Source organism: Thamnophis sirtalis, unplaced genomic scaffold, assembly GCF_051295495.1.
Source record: "Thamnophis sirtalis isolate CommonGarterSnake01/CBP01778 unplaced genomic scaffold, rThaSir2_p1.2 scaffold_13, whole genome shotgun sequence".
Lineage (NCBI taxonomy): Eukaryota > Metazoa > Chordata > Lepidosauria > Squamata > Natricidae > Thamnophis > Thamnophis sirtalis.
The window spans coordinates 6,698,118-6,713,522 of NW_028261393.1; the positions used below are offsets into that span (position 1 = coordinate 6,698,118).

The following is a 15,405-nucleotide window of genomic DNA, read 5'->3' on the forward strand; positions in this document are numbered from 1 at the left end:
TAGAGAAATGGGAAATGGAGCAACCAGCACGAGAGAAGGAGGAGCAGGGAAAGAGAAAAGGCTTTGTGTCATTTTTCGTGCGAGAATTTGGATTGATTGACCAAACTCTTTTTAGTCCCAAAAACCTTTGTTTCCCTGCACACAATGCCAAGAAACATGATGGGAAAATGAGATGGAGCTGGAAGTCAGGCAAAGAAATGCTTGGGGGAAGCAAAGGCCTCTGAGGGTGGGGTGGGGTGGGGGGAGAGAAGTTTCATGGCACTGCCCTACAATGGAGAAATGGGCAACTAAGTGGCCAGTGTGAGTGGTGGAGGAGCTTGCTTTTCCTCTTTCCCTGTTCCTTCTCCTTCCCTCCTGCCAGCTGCTCAGTCGCCCATCCATCCCTCTGTGTGTGTCTCTGGAACCATCCGGTCCCACAGTCCACCACACAGTCTGGGGCCGGAGGGCTGGTTAGAGGAGCGCTGAGATGCCAAAATCGCCTCAGGTCAGGCTGGGCAAGGCAAGGAATAACTGGGAGGGGAGGGGTGAGCCGTGAGGCGTGGTGATTCAGCCAGTTCACCGACCTGCACACAAAGTTAACAACTGCTTTGACTGAACCGGTGCAAACCGGCTGAATCTGACCACTGGTCATCAGTGTCGAATCCCTTTACACACATCCCCCAAGACATCAGTTCTTTCCAACATTACAGATGAAGTTGCCCGCTAAGGAAAAGTGGAACTATTGCAAATCAGTACTTCAATCAACTCCTCATCCTCAAAATTGGACCAGTAGAGGACAATGGTCAGAGAGAGTTTTAAAAGGAGCAAAAGTGGTTTACTACACCAATACAGATCTTGACAAAGGCCACCCTCTTGTATGACCAAGGCCTTTTCCATCCCATGCCTGTAGCCAATTGAAATGGCCCAGATATCAGCCATTCTGTAATTGCTCCCTCATCTCCATCTCAATAATCTCCACTGGAAAAGGAAGGTTGGTAATTGGTCAGTTAATTACATAGCACCTCTGAATACAGGGTGGGAAGAATTATGATCACAATTATGACATAAGGAGCAAAGAATTGTTGCAGAACATGACGGCCTTAAGCCTTCTCAGGATACAGGAAAGGTTTATTTGGCAGCCAGGTTCAGAAAATTAGCGAAATAGCTAACTCTTGTGACTCAGCAGAAGTTTGCTGTGAGTTAAGTCGGGATGCAAGATTAACAATGCAGCTGGGGCTCGTTAGTGGTGTCTTCTGGTGATAAAAGGACGGATGGTGCCACGCCCTGGTTGCAGGAGTCAACATTCATTGATTCATTCATCATTCGTTCATTCATCGGTCATGCTTTGTTTGTGAGAGACACTTGGAGAAGTGCTTTGCTTTCTTTTTGGACACCTGGTTTTGCCGTAAGAGATTTTGTTTTGCATTCTGTTATATTCTTCTCAGAGACTTTATTTATGTTTATTTTTGGGCTCGCAGCCAGTCTGAGCCTAGGACTGATAAAGTTAGTTTCTTTTAAGTTTGTCTGCCTGTCGTCTGTTAACGAGCAAGGAAGGGGGGGGGGACAGAACAGCTAACATTGTAAATTCTGGACAACCTTCATTATCGAAGCACACGTTCTTATACATTCTCAAAGGCAGCGTAACACTTAACTCATTTCTTATTGGTTCCCAGTCTTCTTCCCCCTTTCTCCAGCGTTTATCCCTCCCCTTGCAATGTGTGTTTCGAAACACACCCCTCCTCCAGATTTCCGACCCCCAAATGTGGGGGGAGGGATCTTTCCAAAAATCTTTCCGTGCCCCTCCCCTCAACCCGATCAAAGATCTCTTCCTTTCTCCACCAGCTGAGGAATTGGCGAAGTGAATTTTTTGGCAAGATTTTTTGAAGGTGGGACTTCAACTCCCAGAATTCCACACTTTGAAGAGGGGAGATTCTGGGAGTTGAAGTCCACAATTGTTCTTGAAGAGAAAGCCTTGTAAGGCGATTGCGTCTTACTTCTCCTTTTGTTACAGGTATGGATTATGTGTCAATAATGAACTTTATCTGAACCTTGTGGTTTGGACTTTTGACAAAGGGAGGTTGGCTGGAACATCTTGTGGTTAGAGGCTGAAGACATTTCCTTTAAGCAAGCTTCTAACTATCCTTTTAATGCCATGTCTTCATTCTTATATTTTTAATCCATATTTTATTCTACTTTAGTATCACTTCATTTCACTTGTGGAAGCATCTGATAAATTCTTCAACTAGAGGTTGTTCTTGACAGATGTCCATTTGCTCAATAGCCATTTGAAGTTACAACAGCACTGAATACAGTTAAATTATACCTGTATTTTCATTTCTTATAGGTAGAGTTGGAGGGCAATAAATATAGTAATAAGTAATAGAAACTAAGGACCAGGAACTAAAATCTGTCTCCAAAAATAAAAATATAATAATGGAAATGTTCAGGGACTTATCATGAATATATTACAAAGTACTGACATACATATTGCGCACAACTATAGAATCAGAAAAAGGTCCAAAACGATCCAAATAAATCAATGTAGCAATTAAGGTGAAAAACAGTCAGGAGGGGCAAAGGATGCAACTCAGATATAGAGGATTATAGTAGGATATAAATTCACCTTTAGAAGCTAAACTAAGCTTTGAAAAAGCAGAGGAAGATGTAGAGATGTAGTAAACAAGAAATCATAGCCCCATTTGGCTGCCGAGCAAAGTTTATTTTGTGTATATTTTCTAAGAACACCACTATCTTTCCTAATGGAATTGGGCTTCTGCCCTGCCTGAGTTTGCTATCTCTGCTAGCCAATCATTTCTGACCCTACATTCCACCTCCAGCAGCTGATTCTTCACAAACATTTCCCCAGTTGCAAAGCTGAGCAGTAGGTGGCTTCAGGAAAGGCAGCGGAGTTGACTTCTACCAACATGAGGGCAGCTGGAATTCTTGTCCTCTGCCTCTTCTCCTCCATCCTGTCAACAGGTAAGGAATTTAATTTCCTTGAAACTGAGATATAGAAACTTCAGGAGACTCCAGGAAAGGGGTGGAAGGCAGGCAAGTTGAGGAAGCCTCTGGTCAATTGTTCTACTACAAATCAATTTGTTCTGCGGCCATCTGAAGTTAGAACAGCACTGAAAAAAGTGATTTACAAATGGTCCTAACACTTTCAACAATGGCAGTATTCCCACAGCCAGGTATCAAATTTTGGGCATGAAACAGCTGGCATGAGTTTATATCCGTTGCATGTCTTGGGACATATGATCTCCATTTGCAACTTTCTTGACCAGGAGCATCAGTAGGGGAAGGCAGATTTGTTAAACAGCCATGTGATTCACTTAATGACTGCAGTTATTAACTACCATGAAAAGGTTGTAAAACTGGGCACAACTCACTTAACAATGTTACTTAGCACAAGCTCCAGTCCCAATTGTGGTCCTATGTCAAGAACTACCTGTAGTAGCTACCTGTAGCAGGATCAATGATCATTTCTTCAGAATATCAAGAGAGCCAATTTGGTTTAATAGCTGAAGGTTTTGGATTAGGAGTAGGGCACTATGAGTCTAGTCATTCATTAGGAACACAAACTAGGCAAGTGAAATTCGACCATTGGGCCAAAAACTAGGCTGGTGACTCTTTCTCTCAGCCTTAAGAAGATATGTATTGGAATAACGCATCTACAATGTGCCCAAATCCTGCATCACCAGGAATCAAGAGTCAAAGCTGATATCAATAATTATTAGGAATACATAGACATTCAGGATTCACTTCCTGCATCCAAAGGGCTTCTTCAGAAAATTAGTCTGCAGCATAAATAAAAAAGATAAGATGATCCAGTGTCATATTAAAATGTTGGAGGTCTGAGAGGAAGCAGATATCAAAAATTATTCAGAATTCATAGACATTGAGAATTCAGGTGCTTGCAAAAAAAAAATAGTGTCCAAATGACTTCTTCACAAAACTGGTCAACGGTATGAATACCAAAATATGGGATGATCCAGTGTTATATTAAAATGTTAGCAGTACAAGAAGGTGAATCTCTCCCTTAGTCTCAACTTCCCTTCCATTTCCACAAGCTGATCTCCTCTCCCATCCTTCCGAAGATCCCCAGCAGAAGAACAACAACAAGAGGGGAGACATGCTTAGTCAACCAGATTATAACAGGAGTCTTGAATGTAAATGCTAGGAGGAGAGAAAAACATAGAAAGGTGACACTGATCATTGGCATGACTATGTCTTTTATTTATAGTGACGTCTCTAAAGTGTCAACAATGTTTTATTGTTGGAACTGAATGTAAAGAAGAGAATGTGAAGGTGGTGGAGTGCAAAGAAGACGAAGAATTTTGTTTTACTGTACTTGGTAATAGTTCTCTAGGTAAGTGAAAGTTGAGTTTGTTCTTAAACATGTCCATGACTTGGTTTTTGCACCATCAAGGAATAACCTGCCCATGTTTCTCACTTTTATATAATATGTATATATTTATTAGAACACAGAACATCCGAGTTAGAAGGAACCTTGGAGGTCTTCTAGTCCAAATCCCTGCTCAGGCAGGAGACACTAAATTATACCATTTCAAACAAATGACTGTCCAATCTCTTCTTACAACCTCCAGTATTGGACTATTCACAACTTCTCGGGGCAAGCCGTTCCACTGATTGATTGGTCTTATTGTCAGTAAATTTCTCCTTAGTTCTCGGTTGCTTATATCCTTGCTTCTTATCCTGCCTTCAGGTGCTTTTAAGGATAAGTTGACCCCCAATTCCAGTTGCAGCCCCTCATGTCACTGCTACTCCTTCTTTTTACTAGACCTACCCAATTCCTGCAACCATCCTTCACAGGTTTTAGCCTCCAGTCCCCGAATCATCTTTGTTGCTCTTCCCACACTCTTTCCAGAGTCTCAACATCTTTGCCGACATATGTCGCCCATTTCACTGTCAAACAACAGTAAAATGCTAAAATTTAGCATCTAGGTTGTACTAAAATGTGATTGTTTGGGACATTCTTTCAATGACATATCTTGGGGGGTTCAGTGAGAGACAGTAGGAGAAATCCAATGTCATTTACCAGATGCAATTTTTAAACATTGGTGAATTGACATGTACAAGGGGACAAGAGAGGACAAGTTGTGAAACACACATCCTGACGTAGCAATATACACTTTGTCCATTTGAATGTGCATCACAAATTTCAAGGTAAACAGAAGGAGTTTGGAGTACTTTGTCACAATGGAACAATCATCATTCTGCAAAAGCTCCAGATTCTGCAGTTGCCTGTGCTTATATGTTTCTTGGCAATAAATAAATCTTCAATGGTGTCAACATCTATGTGAAAGACAGTGAGGTTTAGTAGCACAGGTAAAATTTAGGAGCCAGTAGATCAACATTCTTGTCCTTCTTCAGTTGCAGAAGTTTAACTGGCTAGTTAATCTCTGCAGGTGCAAGAACTGGAATATTGGGATATGTGCTGGGTTGAAAGAAGGAAAACACAGCCATGGAAGTTCACTCAAAAGTTTGGGTCAGTACTAGAGATGGGTTCCTACCAGTTCACACCTATTCGGTAGAACCGGTTCATCAAATCTACCAAACCGGTTAGAGGAGGTTCCACCAGTGGACCCTACAGAAGAGCTTCCAAACTTTTTTGAAACCCACCACTGGTCCTTGGATATGATTATTCTACACTATCAAGCTCATATTTATAAAACTCAGTGCCTCTGTGAAAGGTAAGGATGACTACTGCGTTTGTGGTGCAATCAGAACATTGCGTGTGTTGAAGTTGTTTTAATGCAAACCAAAGATTCCTTTTAAAAAACAAGTTTACATCATATTCTTATGCATGCCAGTGCTGTGTATGAGGTAATTTAAAGTGGTTCTGACAAGTGTCATCGGCATCTTCATATCCGGTCACATGGGTGGCAAGCCACTCCCACAAAGGAGGCCACACCCACAGAGTAGGTTCGAACAATTTTTGAAACCCACCACTGGTCGGTACAACATTTCTTAAAGTGAAATAAACACAGGTATTTAGCTATTTCTTCCAAAACAAAACAGCCAAATGAACATGTTTGATATGCAATTTGTCATTTCTGCTGAGTTCGATATTTTTTCTAATGCCCTTCTGCAGCCAAAAGTCCAGTGAGTTCAATTATCAAGGAATGTGCAACCCGTGAGGCGTGTCTGGATGGCCTCTACAGCACCACAACAGTAGATGGTAGATTTAACATTGCCAGAGGTAACTGTTGCCAAACCGATCTCTGTAATGCAGAACCGCTTCCGTGTAAGTATCTACACCTTAATACAACCTTTTCAAACTCTACCTTTTTGAGCTTCAATTGATGGACTTAGTTCATATAATACCTATCACCTACTCCAAGCTATAGACCTTAAGCGACATACAATAATTCAATGAAAAGAAACATTACTATTTGTAATTTAGTTACATGTAATATGTAGTTCTCCAGTTATGACCAAAATTATTCTATCCATAATGAACTAATGTAGAACCACTTCCGTATAAATATCTACACTTCAATACACTCTTCTCCAACTGCAGCTTTTTAAAAAACTCTTGCTTGTTGCAAAGAATCTTGGGTTCCTTGATTCCATCTGAGCTGGAATTGAACTCAAGTATGTGAAAAGAATGTCAAGTTGGATAGACATTTCAAGGGTTAGTGGTGATCATGAAACTTTGCTAACTGGAAAATTTGCTTCCTCCAGTGGAGAATTATGAAGACTTTCAACCAAATGGGTTAGAGTGCCCAGCCTGCTTTGCACTAGATGAGGATTCTTGTGAAGCCAATCAAACTGTAGCCTGCGTTGGCCAACAGGATCAGTGTCTTACCATAACTCATACAAAAGTAGCAGAGTTTTGTGAGTAGACATTTCCTTCCTTCCTTTTTTCCTTTTATTTATATAGGAATATGATCTATTTAGAGAAACTTTATTAAACATTTAATAAATGGAAACCAGATTTGCATCAGCTTTTTCAACGGTCTTTATGGTTTCATAAAGGTCATAAGAACATCTAGGCCAAACAGTGGAAATAACAAGGAAACAATATGCATTACTTTGTAATATCTATGCTATAGAGTCTCATCTGCACCTTTTCTTCTTTTTCTTAGCCCCACTTGGAAGTTTGTCTGTGAAGGCCACTCTCCAAGGATGTACGACAAAGAGTTCATGTTCCGTCCGTCAAGGATATTCTAAGATCGCTGGTGGGCTGATTCACATAAATGTCACCATCCTGGAATGCAGAAATGCATCTTCTTCTGAACCTGATCATCAGTGATTGTTGAGAAGAGCGAACCTTGTTTGCAAATATTGGGAAATTTGTAAAAAATTGGAAAATTGGAGATTTAATAGTGAATTAAGTAGAGATTGGAATAACAGATGCTTGTGAGTCCTACCTGAGTCAGTAGGGGGAAGCTAGAAATTTGGGTCAAAAATGTTGACTATCATGCTTTGAGACCACAGCTCAATAAAATAAGTGTTTTCCACAGAATCATCATAAAAATAAATTGCTATGACAAAGAAATTTGCATTCAGTATCTTTTTCTTTAGAATTTATGCACTGGCATGCATAAGAATATGATGTAAACTTGTTTTTTGAAAGGCATCTTTAGTTTGCGTTAAAACAACTTCAACACACGCAATGTTCTGATTGCACCACAAACGCAGTAGTCATCCTTACCTTTCACAGAGGCAGTGAGTTTTATAAATATGAGCATGGTAGTGTAGAATAATGATATCCAAGGACCAGTGGTGGGTTTCATAAAATTTTGGAACCTCTTCTGTAGGTGTGGCCTGCTTTCCGGGTCCACTGGTGGAACCTCTTCTAACCGGTTCGGTAGATTTGACGAACCGGTTCTACCGAATAGGTGCGAACTGGTAGGGACCCACCTCTGACTAATTATTACTGATAGTATAATATATTTGCTTTGCTGTTAAGTTTGTTGTTTTTTAATTAATTACTTTTAAATTTTGTAAAAAAAAATTACAGTAATTCCTTAATTTAGGTTATTTTATCTATGTTAATCCACAATCAATTATCCTATAACAATGTAAGTAATATAAATATGTCTGCATATGTCTAAATTATTCAATGACACCAAATGAATCTTTCTGCTCTTTGCAAAGCAGTTTTACCCTAAGGCTGAAGGCAGAAGGGAGCTGGGGCCAAGCCTTAGAGGGACCAGTTCCACTCTTTCCTCATTCAACCAGCTACTCTTTCCCACATCTATCCATCATCCTTTCTCTCCCCCACACAGCTCATGATTCTGGACTTTCTTATGGAATGGTCCAAAAAGTTGCAGAGCTTAATTTATGTGAATTCTTGCCAAGTGTTGTGCTGCAATCCTGTGCAACACAAATGGAAAGCGACGACATTGAATTCAGGGTGATTTACAAACAGTTTCCAGGAATGGCTGGTTCTTTCAGTGTATCATGTGTGTCTCCTATCTCTGAGGGTGGCAAACTGGCCTCAATGGACAGGGTAGACATGTCCCCAGTTTTTCAGCCCATAGATAAAGAGGCTAGAGAAAAGAATCTGGAGGACATTCTTCTTTCATCACACCTTCCTGGTGAATGACAGAGTTGGAAGGGACCTTGGAGGTCTTCTAGTCCAACCTCGTGATCAGGCAGGAAACCCTATGCCACTTCAGACAAATGGTTATCCAACCTCTTCTTTTAAAACTTCCAGTGCTGGAACATTCACAACTTCTGGAGCCAAGCTGTTCCACTGATTAATTGTTCTAACTGTCAGGAAATTTCTCCTTAGTTCTAGGTTGTTTCTCTCCTTGATTAGTTTCCACCCATTGCTTCTTGTCCTGCCTTCAGGTGTTTTGGAGAATAGCTTGACTCCCTCTTCTTTGGGGCAACCCCTGAGATATTGGAACACTGCTATCATGTCACCCCTAGTCCTTCTGTTCTACCCAATTCCAGCAATTATTCTTCATATGTTTTATCATCCAGTCCCCTAATCATCCTTGTTGCTCTTCTCTGCACATTGTGGGGACCAAAACTGGATACAATATTCAAAGTGTGATCTTACCAGGGCATTATAAACCAGTACTAACACTTCACATAGTCTTCATTCTATCCCTCTGTTAATGAAGCCTAGGATTGTGTTGGCTTTTTTGGAAGCTGCAACACACTGTTGGCTCATACTTAAGTGATTGTCCACTAGGTCTCCATGATCCTTCTCACAGTCACCACTCTTGAGCCAGGTGCTTCTACTGCCTGATCACACTTCCTCCTGAAAAGGTACCAAAATGATCTCAACCCAATGGTGATTTTGATCCTCATTTCTTACCCCAGTAATGACCCATTAATCGATGGGCATTACTGACACGCAAACCTTCTGTTAAACATGGGCCCCACGTAATTGTCAATATGACAAACTGCCTTACTCATCTTGATGGATTCTGTACAGGTTTTCCCTTTCCCCGACTTCTTGTGTAAATTGATGTTGCTCTACTCCTCTGTATAGTATTTGATTGTCATCTCCAACTCCCTTTCCACCTACACAGCAGAATTCTTCCAACTCATCCTCCACAGTAGGCCAACGCCAGCAACTATAAATGTCTCGCGCTGCCTTCCCTAAAGACAGTCGATCCATAATGTCTGCAAGAATTTTTGTCTTGTGCCTCCTGTCTTCGGTCATCTCGACAGGTAAGTAACACCAGTGGTAAATATGTGAGGTAAGAGAAATCTGGCAGCATTTGGACTAAATTGTTTTTAAGGTTTTGCCCAAAGTAAGGAAGAACTTCAATTGTGGGTTCTCTCAAGGAATCTCCCTATTTTGAATGATCACCATAAGTTGAGGACTACCTGTTACCTTATATTTCAGAATATAAGATGCACCTTTTTCCTTCAAAAAAGAGGCTGAAAATCTGGGTGCATCTTATACACTGAATACAGCATTTTTTTTTGCCTCCCGAAACCCCGTCCCCTTCTCCAAAATGACCATGCAGAGCCTGTGGGAGGCTTTCAGAGAAGTCCTGGGGGCTGGGGAGGGCAGAAACGAGCAAAAAACAGGCTGTTTTTTTGCTCAATTTTGACCCCCACCTCCAAGCCCCAGGAGCACTGTGCAAGTCCCCTAAAGGCTATTCATGCCTTTTTTTAAAAAATGGGCCCATTTTCATGAAAAACTGGCTGCTTTTGGGAGGTTTGCAGAGTGCAAAACCTTTCTTTTATTATTTGCCTCTTCAAAACCTTGGTGCGTCTTATACTCTGGTGCGTCTTATACTCCGAAAAATATGGTAATTATCTCATTACAGATCTTGAACACTGCTAAAACTACAGCATGACTGATTAGAAGTTTCCTTCCTTCCTTCCTTCCTTCCTTCCTTCCTTCCTTCCTTCCTTCCTTCCTTCCTTCCTTCCTTCCTTCCTTTTTTTCTTCTTATATTCGCAGGGGCATCTTTAAAATGCCAGACCTGCATTTCCAGCAGGGGAGAATGCAGAAATGAGGACATGAAGATGGTGGAATGTAAAGCAAATGAAGGACATTGTCTTACACTTTCCTTTCGCAGCACTATGAGTGAGTGAAATGCACTTTCAGTCTTAACGATGTTTGCCATGTTCATCCCTTGGTTCCCAAAGCATCAAGGGGTAATTTATAGGTGTTGGTGGGAGTCACAACAGACATTTCATTGTACCTGGGCTGTTTCCTATGTCTAGTTGCTATTAACCCAGGAACAGAATGGCTTCTGTCAATGTTATCATACTGCGCCTCATTCAGCTTAAAAAAGGGAAATATTCCCTTTCTCCTGGGTGAAGTCAAAAGTGTTGAAATGCTCTCCAATAGCAATAGCACTTAGACCTATATACCGCTTCACAGTGCTTTACAGCCCTCCCTAAGCAGTTTACAGAGTCAGCCTCTTGCCCTCAACAATCTCGGTCCTCATTTTACCCACCTGAGTCAGTCTTGAGCCTGGTGAGACTCGATCTGCCAAATTGCAGGCATCCGGCAGTCAGCAGAAGTAGCCTGCAGTACTGCACTGTCACCACTGCGCCACCGCAGCTCTTTATGGCACCTCTCCATGATTTCCATTTCATCTCAGGATATCCTGGAGGGAGAAGCATGAGATGTATCTCTCCCCCCCCCTCGCCCCTATCCTCAGGTGAAACCCTCTCCAATAATTAGAACTGATCATCTGAAGCATCTGAACTTAAACCTTTAAATTGGAAGGCTTGATGTTTTTATTCCTCTGTTACCTGCCCTAATGAGGTTTTTGTTTTTGTTTCTTATGATTAAATTTTGCAGACACTCCTATGCTGTCCTTGACTTTCAAAGGCTGTGCAAGAACTGACCAATGTGCCGAAGGTTATTATAGCGCCACATCGCTAGCCGACAAATACGAGCAGAAGAGAATAGCGTGTTGTGAGAGTGACAGCTGTAATTGGGAACCTCTTCCTAGTAAGTAACCTGAGATTAAAATGTCCGTTCTAACAACCAGCAGGAGATCCTCTATGTGAACGAGTAACTTCTCATCCCTTTCGGCACCCTGAGTGTTTAGCGTTGGAGGGATCAACTAGCATGAAAGTCCTCAGAAAGAACTTGCAGCTAAAAGCAGAACAATATAGCTAGAAAACGCCCTGCAGCATCAGTGCAATGATCGGAGTTCTTCTGCAGGTTTTTGAGCAGAGAAGATTGATGATGCCCAGCAACTGGGCTATATGATGATTGGCCCATGTGACTGGCGACTTTTCAGCAGTGGTGGGCTGCAAATTTTTAACAACCAGTTCTCTGTCCTAATGACTGGCTGGGTGGGCGTGGCTGGGTGGGTGTCATGTGACTGAAAGGGCATGGCCAACCCTATGTTGCTTGTGTGGGTGGTACCTATATGGGACAGGCAGGGCCACATCTAGGCACTCGATTGGGCTCTCAATACCTCAGAAAGGAATTGTGGTTGTTAAAACTATTTGCTAACTCCGAAACTTCCTCTCTGCAGTACTACGGCATAACGACCTTAAACCGAATGGGTTGACCTGTCCAGGCGCTTATGAAGAAAATGGCTTCTCTATAGAAAATGGAACCGTCTTATGTCTCGGCAATGAGGTCCAATGTTACAATGCGAAATTCCAAATGCGTGCATGTAAGTACCTCATTCTTTATCAGTTTATCAGTTTATCCGTTTATCCGTTTATCCGTTTATCCGTTTATCCGTTTATCCGTTTATCCGTTTATCCGTTTATCCGTTTATCCGTTTATCCGTTTATCCATTTATCCGTTTGAGGAGGACTTGGGGAGGAATATTTTAGACACCAAATAAAATTAAGCATACAGGAAATGAAGGAAATATAAACAGTGCAAAGTAAAACCAAATGGGACTCATTCCTTGGGAGAATATTTCGGTCTTTGGCAATGTTCAGTTCTCTTTTTTTTTTAAAGGACTGTCCAAGTCTATTGGCTACCCAACATCTCATCCACTCCTTATGTCAAGCCAGAGGTGAGTTGCTGCCGGTTCGGCCCAGTTCAGCCAGAATTCAGGCCTGGGTGGCAGAACCGGCAGCGACCCAGGCCTGACACACAGACACACCCGAACTGCTTCCCTCACCGCCACTGATGTCGCCGCCATGTTTGATTTTAGTGACTGCATGTGCGCAATTCACTGTAAATTGTCTTGCAATTTCCATTGAGTAGTGCACGACCAGCGCACATCTGGCAAGCGCGAGTGAAGCGATTGTGCACGAGTTGCGAACCAGTAGTAAAACAAGCAGCAACCCATCCCTGTTTCAAACCTAAATCTGACCAGGCTGTGGGATTGTTTATATCCTGGGTTACTCTCATGTGAATTCAGCTTGACACGGTTTGGAGCTGAAGGGCAGGAGAGCTGAGGTGGATGGAGCCTTCAGCCAAAACAACGTATTTGTTTTGATGGATGCATCCATGATGGATGCAGTACTTGGAACCTGATACCTTATTTACCTCACAAGGAAGGGAAATGTTCAACAGACCTTCTCTAGATGACCGGATGTATACATTACGTTCATTAATGGATCTCAGTGTTGTACCATTAAAAATGAAGAGAAAACAAAATGAGGATAATTTAGTAAAACAAATTAGGGACCAAAGTAAAATGCATATAAAAAGATTATATGATATATTGATAGAAACAGATTCTGAAACAGAGCTAGTAAAAGACTATGATAAAATGGGCAGAAAATTTTGAAGAACAAATAATGATGGAAACATGGGAAAAGATATGGGTAAGAAATTACCTCCCTTAGACCGATCAGATCTCACATGTTAGGTCTCCTCTGAATTCCATCTGCCAGCCAATGTCGGCTGGCAACTCCCCGGGGGAGAGCCTTCTTTGTTGCAGCTCCAGCCCTCTGGAATGACCTCCCCGTGGAGATCCGGACCCTTACTACCCTCCCGGCCTTCCGCAAAGCCACCAAGTCCTGGCTGCTCCAGCAGGCCGGGGGGAGGGGGGGGCTTGTGAAATAATCAGCCCGACGGTAACTGTGAATGTTGCGTATTTTAAAGTTTTGTTTTGTTTATTTATCCCCTTCCCTTGTTTATTGTAAGCCGCCCGGAGTCCTTCGGGAGTGGGCGGCATACAAGACCAATAAACTCAAACTCAACTCAAACTCAAAGTCAAATGTAAAATTTACGCAAGCCCAAAACTTGTAGAGAATTTTCATAAGATATTTTATAGATGGCATTTAGATCCTAAAAAATTAGCTTGTATGTATCCGAACTTACAATCTAAATGCTGAAGATGTGACTGTGCTGATGCTAGGTATTATCAAATATGGTGACATGTAAAAAAGTCAAAGCATTTTGGATAAAAATATGGTAGATTACTCAAAATATTCTTAAAAAGAGGATAAAGGTTACTCCTCAGTTGTTCTTGTTAGGTATAATTACAGATTGTACAGTTATAGAGACTAATTTGATTCTGAATTTAACAACGGCAGCAAGATTGTTGGTGGCGCAGTATTGGAAGAAGGAAGTATTGCCTAGTATTCAAGAATGGGCGTTAAAAGTAATAAACTTAGCAGAGATGGCTAAAATATCAGCATACCTCAAGGATCATTCAGATGAGAAATACAAGTTGGAATGGAGAAGATGGACTGATTATATTCAAAATAAATATGGGATTAAGAAATTTCAGTTAGCTTATGAATTAATGATCAAGGAATGTTACAATTTATCTAAAGTTAGCTTTACAAAAGGGGAGTTAAAGTATAAGCGAAGGTACGATGCTAAAGTTAGTTAGCTAATTTTAGTGTATGATTGCTAAATGTTTATACCCTGTATTAGCTCTGGGGGATTGTGGGGGCGGGAGGGAAGGGGAAAGGTATACAATTGTAAAACTTATTAAAACTTTTTAATTAAAAAAAATGAAGAGAAAATTAAGAAAGTTTTCCTAAATGCTTCCTTCTCCCCCTTTTCTTCCCCAGTGGCAGCATTCCCTGTAACAATCAATGTCAAAGGATGTGCAAACCAGAATGTTTGTACTTACCTAAAAGGAGAAACGGAACAAGGGAATGGATTACTTCGTCTCAATCTTGAAAAAATGGAATGCCAGAATCCTCAGGGAATGGAAGGATGGAATGGCTTTTCAAAAACATTGGGGTGGGGATGGAATTAAGGGCTTAATCCAAAGAGCCGTAAGAATTTGGGATCAAAGACACTCAGGTTCGAGATTACAGTTGGTGATTTGAGTTGGTGATGGGTGGTGATGGGGTTTAATTACTACGCTTGGATTTTCCAGCTCACTGTGAGATTCTTTCTTAACTTTCAACCGCCATTAAGCTAGCATCAAGTGAGTAAAAATTGTCTGAACAGTAGTGCAATACCTTTCAAAGCTTATTTTCTTACAGCCACAAACAAAAGGGTGAGGTGGGGCAGGGAGAGACTTAGGGGAAATAGTAAATGTGCTTCCTTTTTCCTCTATCCCTTCTCCTTTGAAATGTCCAATCATGACTGCATTCACACAACAGGCTTAATCAGGTCTGTTACAAACTTAAATCGGTTTTCTCATGTGTGTAATTGGTGTTTAAATAGGGCTAGGTGGCCGACCATATTCCATGATCCCATTTGATTAGCCCATATTGCAGTTGGGCAAACAAAGGAAATGGAATAGCCATGTTGTGAGTAAATACAGCTTCTGTTTCTCATAGCTAAATAAAGAGTTCGACCTGGTCCAATTCCAATTCTTTACCCACTAAAGAGGAGGGTAGAATTTCCTGAGTGGCTAGCTAAGAGCTGCAGTGCAAAACATGAGTGGGACTAGGGTGCAGGTATCAAAATGCTCAAATTGCTCCTCCATTACCTTAAATACCAGAAACATTTAGTAACAATGTTCAAATCCATTAAAACCACCCTGACTTCCTCTACTCACACTTTACCAACCTGTCTCTTCTGGGGGGAAAATGGACTCTTCCCAGGGCAGAAACCTTCCCCACTGACCAAGACCGAAG

General features: G+C 41.4%; 2 protein-coding genes across 2 annotated transcripts; both read left to right on the forward strand.

Moving 5' to 3' along the window:
- The first annotated feature begins 2,824 nt into the window (after positions 1-2,824).
- LOC148042934 (phospholipase A2 inhibitor and Ly6/PLAUR domain-containing protein-like) lies at positions 2,825-7,504 on the forward strand. The gene is made up of 5 exons (XM_087727626.1): positions 2,825-2,958; positions 4,223-4,348; positions 6,095-6,247; positions 6,688-6,840; positions 7,092-7,504. The coding sequence occupies exons 1-5, from the start codon at positions 2,904-2,906 to the stop codon at positions 7,256-7,258; spliced, it is 654 nt and encodes a 217-aa protein (XP_087583752.1). The 5' UTR covers positions 2,825-2,903; the 3' UTR covers positions 7,259-7,504.
- Positions 7,505-8,798: 1,294 nt separating this feature from the next.
- LOC148042935 (phospholipase A2 inhibitor gamma subunit B-like) lies at positions 8,799-15,127 on the forward strand. Its single transcript, XM_087727036.1, has 5 exons — positions 8,799-9,639; positions 10,385-10,510; positions 11,237-11,389; positions 11,925-12,068; positions 14,383-15,127. Exons 1-5 carry the CDS (start codon positions 9,549-9,551, stop codon positions 14,571-14,573), a joined length of 705 nt encoding a protein of 234 aa, XP_087583162.1. The 5' UTR covers positions 8,799-9,548; the 3' UTR covers positions 14,574-15,127.
- Positions 15,128-15,405: the final 278 nt, after the last annotated feature.